We start from the raw sequence: 21,419 nt of genomic DNA, 5'->3' as shown, positions 1-21,419 counted from the left end.
ATGGTTGCACGCAGAGCGCACATAGAAACTCATTTAATCCCGGCAAACCTACCTAACCTACCTACCACGCACGTTTTGCACGCACACAGACATGAACATGTGCACAAACGAGTGGCGGCAAACACAGTTTAATTGCAATCATTAAACGGCTTAATTTAGAGGAACAACTGTTGATATGCTGCGTGGGTGTCATGGCAGGGTGCATCATCATCAAGGATTAATCTCACCCAAACGCGCACACACACACACACACACACACACACACACACACACACACACACACACACACACACACACACACACACACACACACACACACACAGACACACACACAGTATGCAAATGCATGACTGCTGAACAGTGAAGGGGGGCTTATACAATATTTTATGCAAAAAAACATGTCAAGCTTCAACCTAGTTTCCCATACTCCTCAAAGCACAGCCATGACCCTCTGGTGTGTTGTTAGGAGCATGTGTGTGTGTGTGTGTGTGTGTGTGTGTGTGTGTGTGTGTGTGTGTGTGTGTGTGTGTGTGTGTGTGTGTGTGTGTGTGTGTGTGTGTGTGTGTGTGTGTGTGTGTGTGTGAGTGCGTCTTTGAAGGCACTCTGTGTATGTGAGCTATACGGAAAACATGCCATAGAATATATGGGTCAGATATGTTATTTGGATATATAGAGGGTAATTGTCAAAGGGAATGTGAGTGAGTGCGCGTGTGTGCATGTATGTGTGTGTGTGTGTGTATATGAGCATGCACGGATGTGTGCATGTGTATCGTCTGAAAATGTGCATTCGACTGTAAAGACAGTAATTGGCAGAGGAGATACATCTCCTTCATGTGAATATGGGAGGCACGTCTGTCAAAGAGGAAGCCCCATACGGAGCTTCAAAAGTAGACGGACTGATGTATATAACTGGGGGGGGGGTCGAGAAATAAAAAGCAAGAGACAGAGGCAGAACCAGAGAAAGCCAGAGAGAGAGCGGAAGGGTGTGTGTGTGTGTGTGTGTGTGTGAGAATGGCAGGGTGCCTCTTCTGTTCTCTGGCACAACCTTTTTGAAGCCAGAGAAACCAAAAGTGGACATGGGTGGAGGAGGAGGACGACAACAGCAACGGGGAGAGAATGGTTCTTTAAGATGGAGGCTTCCCCTCGACCATACATGTGAAACCCTGCCCATTTCTATTTGGGAATTTGAGGCTGACGGAACGCATTTGATGTCGAGGTTGGCATGTTGATGAAGTGTGGGCGGGCAGTGTAAAGAGAAAATAAAAGCACACAAGACAGACGCAGGGACATGAATGCAGTCCCAGAGTTACACAAGTCAACCCACAGGAAGTTGCAAGTGTTTGACCTTCAGTGGACTTCGGGCTTTAAAAATGGTGTGTTGGCACGGTAAAAAAGGGACGAAACCAGGCGGTGCATTGGACTTCTATCGCCACGGTTTTAGTCTAAATAGTTTAGACTAACTATTTAGCACCGCTGCCTGCGATGGGTAAGAAACACCAAGTGGATGATCTGGGTACTCACTTATATTATATATATTTGGTTAAATAATTGGTAAGGAATAGCTACATTCCGATGTACATTTCAATATGAACCAGTTCGAAAGCAAGATTTAGTGATTGTGAGGGAATGAGGGATTATGCACATTTGGATGACAGCTAAGCAGTGACTACAAGGACACAGAGAGGGTAAGAAATGCCAGGCATCATTAGGCTTACAACCCACACATCTCAATGACTATATTGTACAAAGCCTATGCGAACGGGCCAATTTAGATTTCGCTGTTAAGATGGCTATATCTGGGCTATGTCACGCTTTCATTTTCTTTCATTTACATTTCAGCGAGTTTCATTTAACTTCTGACTACCTGATAAATTTCAGTCTCAACTATATATTGTTGGTGTTTTACTTTATTTGACCATTTTATGTTTCCGCTGTAATTAATCCACAAGGCCTTGGGTCAAATTGAAGAATTGCTTACATTTGTATGCATTATAACAGCCTACGGAGAATCCAATTATCATCTAGATGGGATTGGCAATCTGGCCACCTTAGGAAGGAGAACCAATCTGGGAGTTGTGCTGGGGGCCGTGGTGATCCTATGGGAGCCAGGAGCTTGATATGTGCTCTAGAAGGGCCGAGGTAAGCCACGGGGGTGCCTTCCCAGAGAGAGTGGGATCGCTGGCAGCTGGACACGGCCAGGCCCATAATGACAGGGATTTATGGGTAATATGGGTTTTATGACGAGCGTGCTCCCCCTGTTTGACCAGCCTGACTGAGCAGATTCCTCTCCATAGATCAAATTAATTCATATTAAAACCCGAAGACAAACAGAGCAGACGCAGAGAGACGGACTGACGGACAGAGCAAGTGACGGAGGGAGGAAGAGAAGGAGAGAATGGGAAAGAAGGGGAACTTTCGGGGATAAAATGCTAAGATAACACACATTAGAAAGTAAGACTTTAATAGGCAGGAGCGAATGGAAAAAGTGCAAAAAAATAAAGAAATCAAAAACCGGAATGCAGCGGAACAACATAGAGATAGAACAACAATCTCTGAATGGAGGCAGATTCCTTCAGATGTGAGCAGCTAATGATATTAGCGAGCTGGTTAGCAATCAGCAGGCCTTGCTATCTGTTCTAATTAGCAAATTTGTGTCACTTAATGAGCAATGAAAGCAATTAAACTGTTCCAAAGTCTTTGTTGATTGCCATCACAGCCAGTTCCTTGGTAGGATGGGGTGTGTCTTTCTGTGTTTGTGTTCATTTGTGCATGTGGTGCGATGTGGTGTATGCACGCGTGTGTGGTGTGTCATGCATGTGCGTGTGCGCTGGTGTGTTTATTTGTGTGTGCGTGCGCCCCTGTATGTGTGCGTTGGGGGTTAAGGATAGAGAAACAAAGGGATACTAATGAGGTTGTCTTAATTGGTCTGCCATGCTCATTTATCTAATGATTGTCGTTAATGCAATCACATGGAAGCAATGGACACCCTTGTCTACCTGGAACACTCCCGTCACTTTAATCTTAGGATCTTGTTGATTCCAACACACCCATAAATAGAGTGGACATAGTTTCATTATTTCACCATTTTACCATCATTTGTATGAGAAAAGTTTGCCGCAGTGAGAATCTTTATTTTCTCCCTGAGTTTGTTTCGCCACGTTACAAGCAGCACCTCGCGCAAAAGGCCCACTGGGGCCGCAGCATGGTCACGGCGTTTTAGAAGCACAACAGAAAAAAATGCTTGTCGAATGCTTGCTCTGCCTGGGCTGTCACCCCGATGTATGTTCTCTGTCAGTCAGTGGAGGCGACAGCCAGCAGGGGCCAGCGTGGGTGGGTGGGTGGTTGGGCGCTCAGCACAGTGTTGCGGACGATGGGGGCAGGAACAAGTTCAGCAGAAGCCTTGGCTCTTCAGCACGATTCGACTAAGGTTCTTGTTCAGTAGGAGCCGGACAGCTTGGAGCATGTACGCCGAAGGGCCCGGTATAGAGGGGTCAGAGAGCTGTGTCCGTTGTAAGCAGAGGCCTGTTGTTTGTATGGTTGAGAGGAGGCTCCATGGAAGCAGTGCGAAAGAGGGAGTGCAATTGGTCAAATTATGCGAGAGCTGATGTTCATTTTAGGGCACCGTGTATCACACACAAACACACACACACACAGCTAAAGGGGAGATATTCATAGGGTTATTGGATCATAATCAAAACCTGAAAAAATAATCAATGTGTTAATGCCTCGTATCCGCTGTCTAGGAAGTCAAGGCGATGGTCCCACACACACTTACAGTGAGATTGGAACGACACGTCGCAGACAAACAGACACACACACACACACACACACACTGCCAGTTCTGCTGATTCTCCATTGACCTCATTTCGCCCGTGTATGGGATGTGGGTGTCGTTTTGTAAGAAAATGACTGGTCAGTATTAAGGATAATTATATTCATAGCCTCACAGCAGGAAACTTGTTTGTGTTTGTTAATTTACGTAGCCAGCCCCTTGTGTATACGTGCGTGTGTGTTAATGTGTGGGTCCATAATCAGCCCGTGTGTGAGGGTTTTGCTAACAGACATGTAAATATGAGTTTTTTTTTATGCAAATATTATTTAAACATTAGAGCCAGTGCCTGTATATAACAGCTCTGAGACTAATGAGTAGGGCTTGTTTACCGTCTTAACAAGCTTAGCAACATTCAGGGGCCACGGCATACAGTCCTCTCCTTTCCTCCACTCTAAAGCTGCCTCTCTCCTCCCGTCTCTCCCTCTCTCCCCCGTCTCTCCCTCTCTCCCCCCTCGCTCCCACTCTCCTCCTCCCTCCACTCCCTTTCTCTTCGACTCTCCCCTCCTCTCTCTCCCCTCTCCTCCTCTCTCTCCCCTCTCCTCCTCTCTCTCCCCTCTTTCTCCCTATCTTTTCCTCTCTCCCTCTACCTCCCTCTCATCTTTCTCCCTCCTCTCTCTCCTCCTCTCTCCCTCCCCTCTCCCCTACTCTCTCCCTATATTTTCCTCTCCCTCTCTACCTCCCTCTTTCTCTCCTCCCTTTCTCCCGATTCTCTCTCCTCCCCTCTCTCCTCCTCCTCTCTCTTTCCTCTCTCTGAGGCTCCCAGCAGTGGGCAGAGGAGTGGGACAGCAGGGCTGTCACAAACACTGGTCTGTCATGGTGACACAACAGTGCTGTACCTTCCACGGCACAGTCACAGCGGTTTTACGTATGTGGAAGGGGGAGACCAGGGCAGAACATGCATTAAAAAGTCTCATAAAGAAAAAGTTGTGTGTGCCTGGGTGGATGTACTGTATATTGCACCTGCCTTGGCAGAGCTATGGTGATGATTGCATGTGCATTGAGACTGCATATATACATACAATATACTCAGACTCACACATAACATACAGTGAGCCCACAGTATTATCTTTGGACATTTCCATGGGTTGAAAGCTCTGTTAAAGAGCTTTCATAAAGGATTTTTCATGCATTAATCGATTTTGCGTTGCAAAGAACTGCCTGTGGGCTGATTTCTACTGCATTAGAACCAGGCTGGTTTTGCGGGGTGAAAGGAGGGAAATTATGTCTACAGTAGGATAATGAAAACAATCCTGTTCTTTCATTACTTTTGACAATTATTTATGAATACAGCTAACGATAGTTCATTATTGTTATTGACCCATCCATAGGAGCTTGCCGTCCCGTGGCCCCAATGCACGAGCTTGAGCAGGCCGCAGTTCACTTACCGACCAAAGGGGGCGGTAATGAGAAAGCGTTTCTGATTCTTACACATCGTACCTTTAACAATAACTTATTAAGATGATCAGTCCCTTTACTGTTACAAAAGACTGACCTGCAGGGGATAAAAGTAACTTGCGTTAAGTGCTTGGTGTGTACGACTGCATACACCATAATTCATGTTTTTTTTTTTTTTTCAATAAAACTACAATTAAATTACAGCGACTAGAAGCGAAATTAACCCCTAACAAAAAACACATACAGCACAGAAAGTTATTATTGTGTGAACTCAATACTACGGTGGGTCAAGGAAATTGAATCCCTGGTAAATTAATCCTAAGCATCTCGCATAAAGAAGCAAAATCAACAAACCTTGAAAACAGGGCATGAAATTAATAAGAGAACTCAACATATTAGCATATGAGATGCTACCACTAGTTCATGTCGAATGTAAAGAACATTTAAATGGGTTCTAGGTGAAGATATACGTAAGAGGGAGTTGAAATACGTAATAATGATAATCTAATCCAAATTCTAGTTGAATAGTATTTCGGTTTGCTTTGAAGCATGGTTTGTGTGTGTGTGTCTTGCCACTTATAGCCAAGACAGCCTTGTCAGAGCTGAACCTAAAGTGTCTCTTCTTTCTTTACCTCCTCTCCTTCTTTCAAACCAGAATTGTTTCTTTGTTGAATAGCTCTATTCACAGAGCAAAATATAACCTTTCAAAAGGTGCTAAAAATGTAAAAACAAGTTATATTTGTGTGCGTGTCAATCTCCAATGGACTGAATGACTGGAATGTTGATTCCATCAGCCTGGCATGCCTCCTCTTTTCATAAAAACGTCAATCCCTCTCTCTCTAGCACTTCATTTCTGCATGGCTCGTCACACATCGTCTCTTTTTCCTCCCAGAAAATATAAAACATGTCCCCCATGGCTCTTCTGCCTCTTCCTCCTCACACCCATTATCCCCTCCCTTCCTCCTCCTCCTCCCCCATCCTCTTCTTCTGCTAGTCTCTCAGGGGTCCTGCCCTTTCTTACTGCCGGCCCTCCATAACGTTGCATCCCGCCACAATGCCGGGACACTGCATTCTGTCTGGTGTTCATGTGAGCATGCTCGCTCATTTCAACAGTCCGGGGGCCAGAGGCCGATGCTAAGATGAGACAAGGTCCTTACTTTTGGGGTTTTACTTGCCGGTGGCTATTGAGAGAAAGAGAGAGGGAGATGGGGAGTCAAAGCGATGACAACAGATTTATAGGGAGATGTGGATGTATTTGAGCAGGAGAGGTAAGACAGATATTAAGGTAGAGTGAGAGAGAATGAGCAAGAGATATAAGAGAAGGAGATGGAGACATAAAGAGACAACGGGAATATACAGAGATATATCGGATAAAGAAAAAGAGTGAGATTAAGATATACAGAGAAAGAGTAAGACACATAAAGTGAACAGATAAGGGGAGACTCATGGAAATGGAGGGAGAAATGTTTATTCTGTACTAATGTGAAAGTCAACAAGCTCTGACAACTGTCCTCCAGTAGAGTGATTTCCATCTCAAAATAGGCTAAGCAGCTCCATTACCTTATCGCTTGTTATCTGTTATCACTCACTCACTCAATCAAATGTGCGTATGACTCAAGTTATAGGTCCAGCTGTGTTATCCCCCTCTCTATCTCTCTGTGCAAGTGTGTTTGATAGAGAGAAAGAGTGAGGGGACACAGTCAGAGAGAGAGTGAGAGAGACAAAGAGATCACGCAAGAGAGAGCAAGGGCAATGCCATTAACAACCTGAGGCTTTCAGAGTTTTGGAAGACATGAGCAACAATCACAAAAAGGTCAAAGTTTAAACTCAACCTGGGCATGAAGCAAGAATTTACTACTTAGAAGAAGAATGTTTTTACTAAGGGGGAACTCAAGTGTTCCTGTGTGCGCGTGTGTGTGCGTGTGTGCGTGTGCGTGTGTGTGCGTGTGTGTATATGTGTGTGTATATGTGTGCATATATATGTGTGTGTGTGTGTGTGTGTGTGTGTTTGTGTGGTGTCTCAGCTGTGTCCCCCCTGCAGGGACACACTCACGCCGTGGTATCCGCCGTCGGAGCGGGCAGCGCAGCCCGAAGGCTGACTGTACAGTGAGGAGGTACTGGGGGATGTGTGGGTGTATGTGTGTGTGTTTGCGTGTTTGTAAGTGTGCGTTAAAAAAAATGTGAGAACTGACTCCTGGGGGGGGTGTGAAGGGACCCCTGCTGGTATGAAACACCCCCCCCCCCTACAAAACAGACAGACACACACTAATGCCACTTAAGGCGACACAGATCTGTGGTCCTTCCTCGAGATCCGTTGTGACTCCTCCCTCCGAGCGGACGGCCCCTGCATGCGTATCAAACGCACATCCGAGGCTCACGCCGTATCCTGTTGATACCACCAGCTACGGCTGCAGCGCAGAGTGTGTGTGTGTGATCAGGGAGCTCACCCATTTGGGAACAAAACTGCAGTGTGTGTGAGTGTGTGTGTGTGTGTGTGTGTGTGTGTGTGTGTGTGTGTGTGTGTGTGTGTGTGTGTGTGTGTGTGTGTGTCTGTGTGTCTGTGTGTCTGTGTGTCTGTGTGTGTGTGTGTCTGTGTGTGTGTGTCTGTGTGCGTGTCTTGTGGTTTTGTGCGTGTGTGTAGCAAAGCGCTGTCTAGGCTTGTACAACCCGGCCCCCACCAGACGCAATAAAAACACAAAGTTTAGAGCAGCAGAGATAAGAAGGTTTTTACTGGTGCTTAAAGACAGGACATGAGATTCAACAGAGTCCGCCCATGCCCACTGAATGTCGATTGTCCAATTGCATGGCTCGAACGTGCGCTCATTTGCCTAGAGTTAACCGAAGCTCTGTCGCACCCATTTTCATTGAGGAGAGAATGCATTGTACTCATTTTGAAGTAAACCGAACAGAACAATCAACAGAACAACTGGTGAGTGAGGTCCCCCCCTTCACTGTGAAGCGTCTTTGAGTGTTTAGAAAAGCGCTATATAAATTCAATCAATTATTATTATTATTAACAATTACCCAAGGGACAGCCCTAAATACAGTTGGTGCTGAACGACAGTTTGTAATTCGAGTGACGTCAGGTGCCACCCTTTCAGCCAATCAGGAAAGTCTTTTCTTTTAAGGTTGTCCAGAGTTCTCTCAGCGCTGACCAATAGGGTTCGAGAGGGCTGCAAACCGAAGGGAGAAGGGGGGGAGCGAGGAGCAGAGAAAGATTCTCATGGAAGGAAAGAGGAAGGAAGGGAGAGACAAGGAAAAGACGGAGAGATGGAGACGTCACAGGGAGGCCTGGTGATTGATGGGCTGTGACAGGCCAATAATGGGCTCGGAGCAGTGCAAAAAGTAGGTTGGTTGCATAATGCGAGTGCTCCCTTCGCACAGACACACACACACACACACAATATTATATTTGTGAAGTGAGCGTGCAAAACAAAATTAATTTCTATCAATAGCAAAGCAGGGATCCGACCCTGAAATAGATCTCCCGAATACAAACAGCCCCCCCCCCCCCCCCCCCCCCAATTGGAAACAAATGGGAGGCATGGGTTAGGGGGGGCACTTGTTGAGACAAGCAAAGACAGTATTTTACAGTGGCCTAGCATGTTCCCGGCTAATTTGCTTCTCTTTCGTCCCTGATGGCGCGCGAGATAGGATTGCTTTGAAGACTCCTCACAGCCATTCTCCACCGGTTAAACTCCTTGAGCTCATCCCTCTCCCTCAGTCTCCAGGTAATGAGTTGCGTTGATCGCATCGATGCGGCAGCGCTCGCAGTTAATTACAGGTAGAATCACTAAACCTGTGTGTGCGTGCGGTTATGTGTGTGTTTAGACAAAGCTGTGTGTGTGGGATGTGGGGCTGTGTGTATCTGTGCTGTTGTGTGAGGTAAGTAAGACAGGTGCCTCACATCTTAGGGGAATTGAGGTTGACAGGAGAAAGAAGAAAAAGTGTCCCCTTGTGCATCCCATCCCAATAGACGGCGCTTAGATTAGTCACTTAAGCTCCGGAGAGGGGGCGCAAGTGTGTGCCTGTGCGTGTGTGCATGTGTGTGTGCCTGGGCATGTGAATATGTATGTGTGTGCATGTTTACGTTTGTGCGCGTGTGGTGATTATTACAAGTCGGGACAGACATGCTATGTGGCCACAAACATGACAAGCAAATCCAAGTGGATATGCCCCTGTTCTGGGTACGTTGCTTGCATAGTGTTTCACATTCAACCGGGACAAAGGTAACTTCTGCATTTCAAGGGATCGACAAACCATAACAGAGTGCCTCAAAAGCTTCTTGATTTTTAGGTTCTATGGGGCCAGTAAGGTAAACGCTCACAATGTATGTGTGAGTGTGTGCGGGTGTGTGTGTGTGTGTGCCTCTTTTGTTCTGGGCCAAAGCCTGAACCAGCTCAAAGAGTCGTCTAGACATCAAAACAAAGCAAACACTCCAGGCCCTAAGCCGCTTGCTGCCCACCGATAGCCGTGTCTGTGAGTGAGGTTGGTGTCCGAACAAGGGGTCAGCGGGTGTGCACAGGCCGGAGAGGGGGAGGAGGGGGGGGGGGGTCTGCACATGTCACCACTTTGTCATGGACCGTGATGGAGCACCCCCTCACCCCCACCTAGAGGGGTCAGAGGTTTGAGGGGGGAGGGGAAGGGTAGAAGAGCAGGAGAAGAAGAAGAACAGTAGTCCCCAGAACAGTACCCAGATCCACTCCGAAGTTGTTCTCGTTTGGTTAAAAAAAAAATAAAAACAACACACACACGTGGAACATGAAGACGCCACGCGCAACATCTGTTTGCTTTGACGTCAACAAAAAGGCTGTTAAGCGGAGGAGGAACTGTTGAAACGAGGTAAAAATGTGCGCGCCGACGCGCTAGCCCAGAGCTCCCCAGTGTATGCCTTGTGATTATTTACAAAGCTACAAGCCAAACAAACCACGGCAGAGTGTAGCTGTTATTGTCCATACCAAAACACACAAAGCAGAAGTGAGTATATCAACAAGGAGACGAGACCGGAAACACACACACACACAATTACACAGTGTTGTTTAGGGAGTCAGGCAAATGTGAGTCAGTGTCTGTGTGTGTTTGTGTGTGTTGCAGTATGTTTGTCTCAATCGGTATCAGAAAGGCAAAAGACATTGAGAACGTGTGTGTGTGTGTGTGTGTTCAAAACCATCCTGAGCTTGTGGTATTTTTCAACCAAAAGGAGTATGTGCATGATTGTCTCAGTGCAGGATGTGTGTGTAAAACCAGCGAACATCACAACAAGGCTCAAAGAGAAGCACGTGGTCATCGGGTCCAAACACCAGTCTCCCAGTGCCACCTATTGGCAGGAGGTGGAACTGCTACTACGACTACTATGACCACTTCTACTATCAACTACATATCTACTTCTGATGCCCAGCAGTTATACTGCCACTGCAGTGTAAGCTAAACTATCAGTGCAACCATTACTAGTACTATTAATTAATTCTTCTTAGACTAAAACAACACACATCGGCGGGCTGTGTCGAAGGACACAAACTCAGCTAAGTCGATGGTCTCGGTGTTGTCCACAGAGGACGATGGGAGGTCTTAAGTACATGTGGGGACCGATGGAGAGATACGGAGGGCAGACAATTGGACGCGGGTTCACAGAGGACATGGCAGATGGTGGCTGAAAACAGACACACGCATACACGCCCGCACGCACACACAGACACACAAACAAACACAGAAGTGACACACACTTCAAGCCAGCACCAGACTGTAGGGCACCACCTGCACACCTGGCATGGCTGCTATTATGTCACCAATCTGTGTGTGTGTGTGTGTGTCTGTGTCAGTGTGTGTGTGTGTGTATGTGTGTCAGTGTGAGTGTCACGCGTTGCCATTGTGTGAAAGGGGCCCCCTATTCACTAGTTACCACTGCCAGCTTGGCACTAAATCACAGGGCGAGGCAGCACCCTCTGTGCGCACACACACACACACACACACACACACACACACACACACACACAGACACACGCACACACACACAAGCCCCTGTTTGTCCGTGTCCGGCCAATGAATAAAGTAACAGAGGTCAAACAGGAGGACACGAGACAGCGTAACACAGACGGACCTGAAAGGTTCAAAGAGTGCAAATCCAACTTTAACAAACGCCTCTCTGTTTCTTCACCCTCTGTTCTTACTGGAGCGGAGAGGGAGATAATGTCTCATACCCCCCGCCTTTTCCCCCTCTCTCGCCTTCCCTCTCTCCCCCCTTTCAGACTCAGCCCAGTGAACCAAAAGCCAGTTGATACAAAGTTACACACACCCACAGCCAGGCAAGACCGTGACTGGGCATAATCAGCCATGAGGTTAAGTAGAGTTAGGTTAAACTAAGCTGTACTGTGTGTGTGGGTGCGTGTGTGGCGTGTGCGTGTGTGCGCGCGTTCGTGCGTGCCTGTGTTTGTTTTTGTGCTTGTGTGTGTATCCAAGTGTGTGTGTGTGTACACTGCTCGTGCACACAGTGTGTGCGTATGTGTGATGTCGGACCAGTAAGAGGTTATCAAACCACCTGCTTAGTGTCAAGCAGGAGAGGGGGGGCGCGGGAGAGAAAGGGAGTGGGAGAGATAAAAAAGAGTGTACGCGTGGAGAGGGGGTGGACGGGGGAGGCTAGGGCGGGTGGGGGGAGTTGGATTTGAATTTGCCTCAATTGAATTTGGTCCATCTGTCATTTGCATTGTTGTTGTCGCTGCATGTCTCATTTCTCATCCCATTGGTAGAAAATTAAGCAAGGAGCCAAGGCGTATTGAAAGCCGGCCAAAAGATATCAACCGAGCGTCGCTTTCCTTTCCTAAATTCACTTTAACCACCCTTCATTATGGACACTTTCCATCAACCGGTGTCCTTCCGCCCTGCGAGACACCAGCTCATTGTGTTGTACACCGAGCAAAAGTTTACAAAGTTGTAAGAAAAACATGTTTTGCTAAAACGACATCATTAAACGCAACACTGTTGAATTGTTTATCAGCGGTGCCAAAACGCCTTCAATTTTATATTTCCCTGTGCTTCACTTTTTGCGTGTTCATTGTCTAGTTCATATCATTTTTTTATTGAATAAGGATCCGTGTCCTCAAGGCGAACGAAACGAACGCAAAAAAAAAAACACACCAAAATAAAAATCCCCTCAATGAATAATAATAATTCAAGGTTGACACGTCCGACCTTACTTTCGTCGTCGGCTGCGCCACGCACCGGAGGGGGGAGGAGCCAGCTCCCGCCCGCCGCCGCCGCCGCCGCCGCCGCCCAGCCTTTGACGGTCAGTACCCGTGTCAGCCGCTCGCCGCGGCATCGCAAAACCGGAGCTGACACCTGTCACCGTAGCGGGGAGGCGCGACGGGGTCGGGGAGGCCGGCCCCCCTCATCCGCCTGTCTCCCGGTGTCTGTGCCGCCGCCGCCGCCAAAGCTGTCATGTGCCATCCAAGATGGAGGCCAGGAATACCGCGCTAATCCCGCGACCCGCGCGTCGTGTCACCAAAGCCCCCCCCCCCCCCCCCCCCCCCACTCAGAGCCTTACGGGGGCTCGTGTGCGGAGAGGCCGACGGGGCAGGTTGGAGCGCGCTTCGGCTGGCTGTACTTCAACACTTTAGGTTTATATATATATACACACCGTATATATATATACATCAGTTTATAATCCTAAATCCTCAAATTTGATACCATGTCATCTTGTCCATCACCACCATTGCTGGACTCGATCCACAACATTCACTCTGTATCACTAATCTATACAGACAAACCATTGGACGTGAATGTAATCTGTTTGGGATACCCCATCACCCCCTAACTATATACCCCCCTCCAACAGCCCCCCCATCAAGGGTCTTGCTGGCTGTCCAGAGGTATAAGTGCAAGGGGCCAGCTGGCTTAAAAGTGTGTGTGTGTGTGTGTGTGTGTGTGTGTGTGTGTGTGTGTGTGTGTGTGTGTGTGTGTGTGTGTGTGTGTGTGTGTGTGTGTGTGTGTATCTGAGTGCCTGAGTGTGTGTGTGTCATGTCATGTCATGGACACATTCATTTCAGTCACTTCAGTTCACATGTTGATGTGGGCATATGATGTGAGTGAGTGGGTTTGTGAACTGATCTTTATTCTTTTCAAAGGAGGACAGAGCGATCGCACGAGTGGGGGCATCTCGTTCAAGACCTCCTCTCCCTCACACATGCTTTGTCCCAATGTGGAATCAGAGAAAGTGACCTCACAATCCAGCATACCTGTGGAACAAATTCTCAATTAATTTGTCAAAATAACCATCTGGCCTTTGATCAGGGAATCAAAGCGTCGCTCCCGGTTAAACGTCTAGACTCGAGAGAGTCGGCCCTCTTGAAGAAACAAGAACCTGTTCCGTCTTATTATCATCAATCTAAAGTATTTATCAATTCACTTCAAGCTCATCATTGACAGAAAGGGGAAAATGCGTACAGCACTTTGGTCCGCAGACGGGAGACTGTCGGCAGATGAGAGCATCACTGTGAGAAATAGACTTTTAGGGGGAGATGAAAGAGGAGAGAGAGAGGGCGTCCACAGAGAGGTGGGGAAGAAACAGAGCCGGCTCCCTGACATGTGAGGGAGGCAGCTAGTGAGTGGGTGAGAGAGTGAGGGAGTGAGTGAGAGAGTGAGGGAGAGAGTGAGTGAGAGAGTGAGGGAGAGAGTGAGGGAGTGATTGAATGAGTGAGCGAGAGTGAGTGAGTGATTGAGTGAGTGAGCAAGAGTGAGGGAGTGAGTGAGCGAGTGAGTGAGGGAGGGATTGAGGGAGGGTGTGAGTGAGTGAATGAGTGAGCGAGAGAGTGAGGGAGTGAGCGAGAGAGTGAGGGAGTGAGCGAGAGAGTGAGGGAGTGAGCGAGCGAGCGAGCGAGGGAGGGATTGAGGGAGTGAATGAGGGAGGGTTTGAGGGAGTACATGCGTGAGTGAGAGAGTGAGTAAGAGAGAGAGAGAGAGAGCGAGCGAGGTAGGGAGTGCGGTGGGCTCCCGAGCATGTAGAGAGGAGCCACCAGCAGAGTAACACTGCGTCAAGCGTCGCACCGCTTGCTTATGTTGCACAGTGAATGGTGCTGCTCGCTCCACTCCCACACCTCTCTTTCTCCCCTCTCCCCTTCTTTTGTATTTCAAAGGCGATCGCTCTCCCGATAAACCTGCCACTGGCCATCCCTCACGGTAAACAGGACGCACGGCCGCACGCCGCCGCTATACTCTATACTCCCCCCTTTTTGTGCTGAAGCAGAAAGTCCCATCGCTCCATCTTGTTTTTCTTCCTCTCTCTTTCCTACTCCTTCTCAGACTTCTATTCGTCTGCCCCGTCGGGGGCCCTGGTGAGAGAGCGGGAAATCTGAGCTTCCTCTTTCGTTGCGCCCGTTTTATTTTCTCGCAACAAACAAACCAACCGTTGCTCCGTCATATTTCCTGCGTTTCAACGGACAGGCCGTGCCCCTACACACACACACACACACACACACACACACACGACACACAAAAACACGAACACTCCTACGCTGCTGCTGATACAAGTGCGGAACAACAAGACATGTGCCCATCCAGATATGCCTCTCTTCCCTATTACCCCCCACACACACACACACGCACCCTATCAGATGACAGAGGCGGCTTCGCACCTGACAGCGGTGGGAGCTCCGCACAAGACCGTAACCAACTTCCCCAAACGGCTCCAGAGTGACACTAGCAAACAAACCCTCCAAACACACATTCCTCCCCCCTCCCCACACACACACACACACACACACACACACACACACACACACACACACACACACACACACACACACACACACACACACTCTCTAAGCTCTTCCCTCTGTGAACAAAGTTCAAGGCAGCTGGTGAGTTTGTCCTTGACTGGCCAGCCCAGAGGCAGCGCACTGGCACAGATGCCGCTGTTTAAGCCCGATCTGGAAAGGATCTTTATTTTATATTTCTTTTCTTTTTTTTTTTTCAAATCCCCATTTTACACAACTGTGACCTTGTCAAGGGTGCATCCTCTCTTTCATTCCCCCCCCCCCCTCTCTCTGAACCATCATGCCTTGTGTTCCCTGGGACACACTGAGACAGCCACAGGAGTGGCGCTTGGCAAGACTTCAACAACCCGAGTGACAGTGAGACCCCACACACACACACAAGCACGTCTCCATCCGGGGCGATGATGCGTCCCTCCCACCCACCTGGCTCTCACTCTGAAGAGGTTCACATGGAGTGATCCTGAGAACAGTCAGATATCTGTTTAATCATGCTTCCTATAGCCGGCTATAGGTGGCTCACACATCTGCTACTGTTTTCTTCAAACATTAATTATTATTTATTAAAATTGTATTTATTTATTATATACGTCTTCATCTTTAACCACTTATCTCATTACTCCATCAGTCTGGTCATGGTCAACGTTAATAATATAATAAGTGATGATTATAATTAATGTGGTTGAATGTTAACGCCCAACCCTAGAAGGAGTAGCGCGGTATCAGTCAGTGGACTCGCCCTTCACTGACCTGCCCGGGGCAGGCCTGTAGTGGCCCGGGACCAACAGCTGTTCTACTCGCCTCCAACCAGAACCAACTGGCAAGCCCCCCCCCCCCCCCCCCCCCCTCCTCCTCCTCCACCACCACCCCGTCCTCCTGCTGCTCCTCTTCCTCCTCCACCCTCTCCCTCCCTACTCCTCCACAACCTACCCCCTTTCCACCAGAACCACCACCCCCACCACCACCACCACCTCCTACAACCCCACAACTACTCCTCCTCCTCCCCAACAGCCTCCCTCCCTACCTCCTCTTACAACTCCACCAGGTCCTCCTCCCTCAGCATGACCACCTCCTCCACCTCCAACCCCCTCCACCTCCTCCTCAACCTCTACCTCCTCAACCTCTACCTCCTCCTCCCCCACCTCCTCCTCCTCAACCTCCTTCTCAACCACCTCCTCCTCCTCCCCCACTACCTCCTCCTCCTCCTCCTCAACCACCTCCTCCTCCTCAGCCTCCTCCTCAACCACCTCCTCCTCCTCCCCCTCAACCACCTCCTCCTCCTCCCCCACTACCTCCTCCTCCTCCTCCTCAGCCTCCTCCTCAACCACCTCCTCCTCCTCCCCCAGTACCTCCTCCACAACTAACGCCTACCCCACCACTACCTCCTCCTACCCCCAGTGCTCCTCCTACCCCACCTACCCAAAAACCAAAAAACATGTGTTCCAAAGAAGACACACACTCCCCACAGACCACGGCCCTCTCCAAACCCCATTCCCTGCACTGTCATTCTCCTTCTTAGGACAGAACGCACACATGACTCATTATTCCAGTCCCTCTGGTGAAGTGGAATATGCAACAGCAGCAGCTGAACCAAAGCTTGACTAATTCATGGATATTCAACCAACAGAGGTTTTATTGCCTTATTGCCGTGAATAATACTTTGCGTATGCATATGAGGGCGACGCCGCGATCCTCTTATTGGAGGCATTCTAGGTATATATTTAATTTAATGCTAGAATCACCTCATATAAATGTTTTTAAATGCTTCGTATAATATCTGTGCGTGCGTGTGTCTGGGTGTGTGCGTGTCCCTTGCCGTTACTCAAACTCTTTTGCACAACACACACGCGACACAAAACCCAACACAAGGGCTCGTTAACGGGTGACGTTATCGCCCTCCGACGACAGCAGAGCGCGGACAGACTCGCCCAGCGTCAACGAGAGCCCCGTCGGTGTTCAGGGGAGGACGGCCGTCTGGATCCAGTGTGCGCCGTGATCCACTCACCCTGGAAGGACTGCCGGGCCCTCTCCACCAGCTCCTCCACGGGGTAGCTGGCCAGATCCCCTCGGGCGTGCTTGGTCTTGCAGTAGGTGCACGCGTTCAGACACCTGGACGAAGGAAAGACGGCCTGGTTATTCTCAAAGCAACCTGGATACATAGACTCACACAAACGTATATACATAGGCACAAAACACGTTCACGGACTCACACCTCATGCATACATGTACATACACTTATACGCATATAAATATACATACACACACACACACACACACACACACACACACACACGCATACACGGCGTTAACACACACACAGATAAATGCATATACTGTACAGATATACACATACATATAGATAGAATTTCTATTGGTTTATGTATTCATTCATCTGAACCCGACTTCTATTTGTAAGGCCCCTTAGAACGGCCACTGCAGTGACTCAAAGCGCCTAACAACAGCCTCACTAGCATGCTTTCAAGCATAGATGTCCGGCACGCGAGGAGAACCACAGGTGATCAGCGCACGGTCAACAGCGCTACACTCAACATCATGTTGCTTGGCTGGTAATCCCTCCTGTAACCCTAACACCCCCATCAGTGGGGCGAAGACAGCGGGCCGTTCATCAGTTTAACAGTGAGCGCTGTGGTGGCCCTTTGACCGGCCACCAAAATAGCATCGGGCTGTTGTCTCGGCAGCCCTGGGGCAAGAATTGGTCTTATGTGAGACCCCTCTCATGCGTGCACACACACTTACACACACACACACACACACACACACACACTAACACACACACACACTCGCGAACACACACGCACACACACACACACACACACACACACATGCAATTTGGGAGGACTGAGAGAAAAAGATATGAGCGTGGAAGAGGAGTAATGGTGGTTGTTGTCCAGCATGCCAGACCAGAAGAAATGGAAAAAGCAGACCAAAATAGCTCCACGGATCAATGTGCTTCAGAAGAGCAGCCCAGCAGCTGAAACTAGTTTGACGAACACTAACACGGAACTGATGGTTCCATTGTCTATGTGGTTGTGATTGTGTTTCGTGCGCAATCCCAAGCCACAGAGTTGCGCGTGTGTGCATCCGTGTCTTTGTGTGTGTTTGGAGGAGAGGTGGGGGTTAAGCAATTTTCAAAGTCGACTGTTGAAAGGAAGAAAGAAAAAATGAGTTCACACATGAATCCACACAAATAAGGTGTTTTTGTGCTGTGCTCGACAATTGTGACACTTTCGGCAGCTAATTCGATACGGTGGAGTGGGGGGCACGGTTTGGATCTCGGATGGCGACCGGGGAGGGTGGGGGGACGAAAGCAGAACTAAATGATGTTGTTGTCACTGAAAATAGTGTATTTTTGGACCCTTTCATTTTCGGGCCACCCTAGATTTGGTCAGCATAACAGGGAACACGCCAGGGGCTAAACACAAGGCGTTCCATTGGCTGGATGGAGCTAAAAACGGTTGTTTTATGTCAAAGCAAATGTCATTTGGGGCATTCAAGAATTGAATTTGAGATTTTTGTGTGTGAGGATGTAGCGCCGCTACACTAATCCCCGCCCTTGATCAAGTCTTTCGAAGCAGCTGACTTTTATTTGACTATTATTTTATATATTTTATCCCCACAAAAACACATCGATCTTCGATACAAAGCAGTTTGGTTTTCGAATGTTTTCAAAATGATTAAAAAATTGTGGAGCAGATAAGTTAAATAACCCCCCAACCAATTTCCAAATAGACACAGAATGTGCATCCAACAAGAATCAATAAACAAAACGTGACCACAGTCCCACACAGAAAGTAAACTTATCTTCAGCAAGACGACGTTGTCCATAATCTCAAAGGGCTATTGCATTATCTCCCTTAATCCCCGTGTCTTATCCATCCATTCCAGCGATTTAATTCCACCACCATGTCATAAACGGTACATCTATATATCTTTCCAACGCTACACAGCGCTTTCTGCGGAGCGACCATCGATCTCAGCCCTTAATAAGGTAATGGTGAAAGCGCAGCTCTCGTTAGTGAGACAGAGATGCTCCATCTCTTTGGCTGTACGGCCGCTCTCCATCTTCCCCCCTCCGTCAGGGTGTCTCTTACCCAGGCGGAGGGCACCGAGGAAGGGAGCTAGGTCACAGGACCCAGCCCTGGAGAAAGCACAGATGGGGCCCTAGGAGCACTAGGCGTGCACATAAACACAGACACACACACACACACGCACACCAGGGGGTACATCCATCTTAATGTGATCACGGCCAGCTGAGTGGATCACACCAACATTAATCTCAAGAGACAGATAGTGGTCTGTTTGTGAGTTTGTGCGCGTGGGTCTGTTTCTGCGTGTGTTTGTGTGTGCGTGCGTGCGTTTGTGTGTGCGTGCGTGGGTATATTACGGTGTGTATGTGTGTGTGTTAAGGCCTATTTTTGCATATTTTAGAGAGAGAGAGAGAGAGAGAGAGAGAGAGAGAGAGAGAGAGAGAGAGAGAATGTCACTGCTGACCATTTGTCTAGGATCACAACACAGTATTAGCCGCCGTGCCCCTCCCTCCCTCCGTCCGTCAGTCAGTCCAAACTGAGAGTGACAGCGAGTCAGCCCTCGAAAGGCACATACGCTAACACAGAGCGAGAGGCAGCCTATAAATCACACAAACACACACACACGCACATTTCCTGAAATAGACACAAACAGGGACCCACAAACATAGGACTTTTGGGAATGTGCAAAGTGAGCCGTTAAGTACGGGAGTACAGGAAAATACGTAAACCTTGTAAAAATGTGTCTATACAGTATATATTATATACTATCCATCTTCAAGGTGAAGTAGACTATCCATCCACCCAGCCATGGCAGGTGTTCAATGCGCTGCCGGTGGGGAAGGCATAACCCCACCGGTCAGAGTGGTTTCTGAGAGAGCAGAGCCACACAGCTCGCTGGAGCGTGCGTGTGACAAAGCCGCTACCTTCAATCAAGTTCAATTAAAACCGCAGCACATGAGAGCGTTGGCGGCGGCTGTGAAACCGATGAGCCTCCCTTAAGAGTCTGTCTGCCTGTCGGGTCGATCCGTCTTCATCGCCAGACACTGACACCCGCCGAAGCCTCGGCAAAGCGGCCGCCCGGGAAAAAGGAAGTACACAAGAAGGCGGTCAATGTAAAGATGGTCAAAACTTTTTCTGGAGATAATTCGATTAATGCATGCATATACGTTTCATGCAGCTAAGTGAGGCTTGAGTGGAATTAGAAAGAGTGGAATTTGATGCAGGGGGGACCAAGGATGGAGGAGGAGTGATGATACAGATCAGATGAATACGTTCAGCCTGTGTTAGTGTATTTTCGCGGGGTTCTGTGTGCGGGGGGGGGGGGGGGGGGGGGTAAGTGGAGGAATGTGTCTCGTGAACTTCATCTGCCGAGCCCTGGGGGAGTCTTCTGGCTGTGACGTTCACGTCGTTGTCGTGACGGCGCTGGATATTGGGTCTGAAGAACACAAGTAGGCACCAGAGAAATATGTGCTTGGGTGGCTGTTGTTGTTGTTGCTGTATTTGGCTTAATTACTCCTGGCTGCCCGTGATCTCCCCTCGATGCATCCGTGTCCCATGATAGGGTGATCACAACGATTATACATCAATCACTCCGTCTACAATCCACTTCAAGTTGATAGGCATTAAATAGGAATTACAATAAACAGTACAGCAATAAAGTCGTATTACAGATTAGACTTAATGCCGTAGCTGTCGCCGTGTGCCACCACTGAATATCGAGCGACTTTCCATAGTTTTGCCAAGATAAAACTATTGCATGTATTGTGGATTGTGTTGTCCCGTGTCTTCACCCCTGCACATCAACACCATCCTCAACTCTCTGGAGATATCAGTATTATGGCTATCAGCGCTGCTAAGACGGCAGACAATGAGAAGTGGTCGGGACTACACGGTTTGAGCGGTGGGAGACAATATAGTAAAAGCACGAGAGCCAAAGCCTGGAGCGGAGCCTTAGTGGGCGAGACGCCCAGGCAGGGGCGGCGGACGACGAGACATGGACCGCAGCCACACGACAGGTCCCTCGGTACGGGGACTGCTCCACGCATCAAGTGTAACAGAATCCCCTTTATTACACACTTAGTTGTTATATTTTTATGTTTGTTGTCTTTTTGGCTGTGATCATTTGCTCGCATTTGATTTCTTGTGAAAAAAAATAAAATCAAGAGGAATTAAAGCCAGAGCGCGGTGTATTTGAAGTGAACTCACACCAGAGCCAAACAGGGAACGCGCTAAAGACAATGAAGCCCAGAGCGAGTGCAGGCGATGATTGCCAGTGAAATCCCTGGTGCATGTGAGGGGGCAAAACAGAGAGAAGGCAAGGAGATGGAGAGAGCGTCTCTATTGTCTCTCTGGCAAACAGCCTTACCTCAATAACAAAAAGAG

The 21,419-nt window shown here is 48.5% G+C and overlaps 1 protein-coding gene across 1 annotated transcript in view; it reads right to left on the bottom strand.

The window, feature by feature from the left end:
- The window catches only part of cdkal1 (CDK5 regulatory subunit associated protein 1-like 1), a 230,509-nt gene that overhangs the window by 118,672 nt on the left and 90,418 nt on the right, over positions 1 to 21,419 (bottom strand). The window contains exon 8 of the mRNA XM_030369576.1: positions 16,994 to 17,097. Within this exon, the coding sequence (XP_030225436.1) occupies positions 16,994 to 17,097 (104 nt within the window). The remainder of the gene's footprint in view (positions 1 to 16,993; positions 17,098 to 21,419) is intronic.

The sequence above is a fragment of the Gadus morhua genome, chromosome 11, assembly GCF_902167405.1.
Source record: "Gadus morhua chromosome 11, gadMor3.0, whole genome shotgun sequence".
In the NCBI taxonomy this organism is placed as follows: Eukaryota; Metazoa; Chordata; class Actinopteri; order Gadiformes; family Gadidae; genus Gadus; species Gadus morhua.
This window is presented reverse-complemented; position numbering and strand designations above follow the sequence as displayed.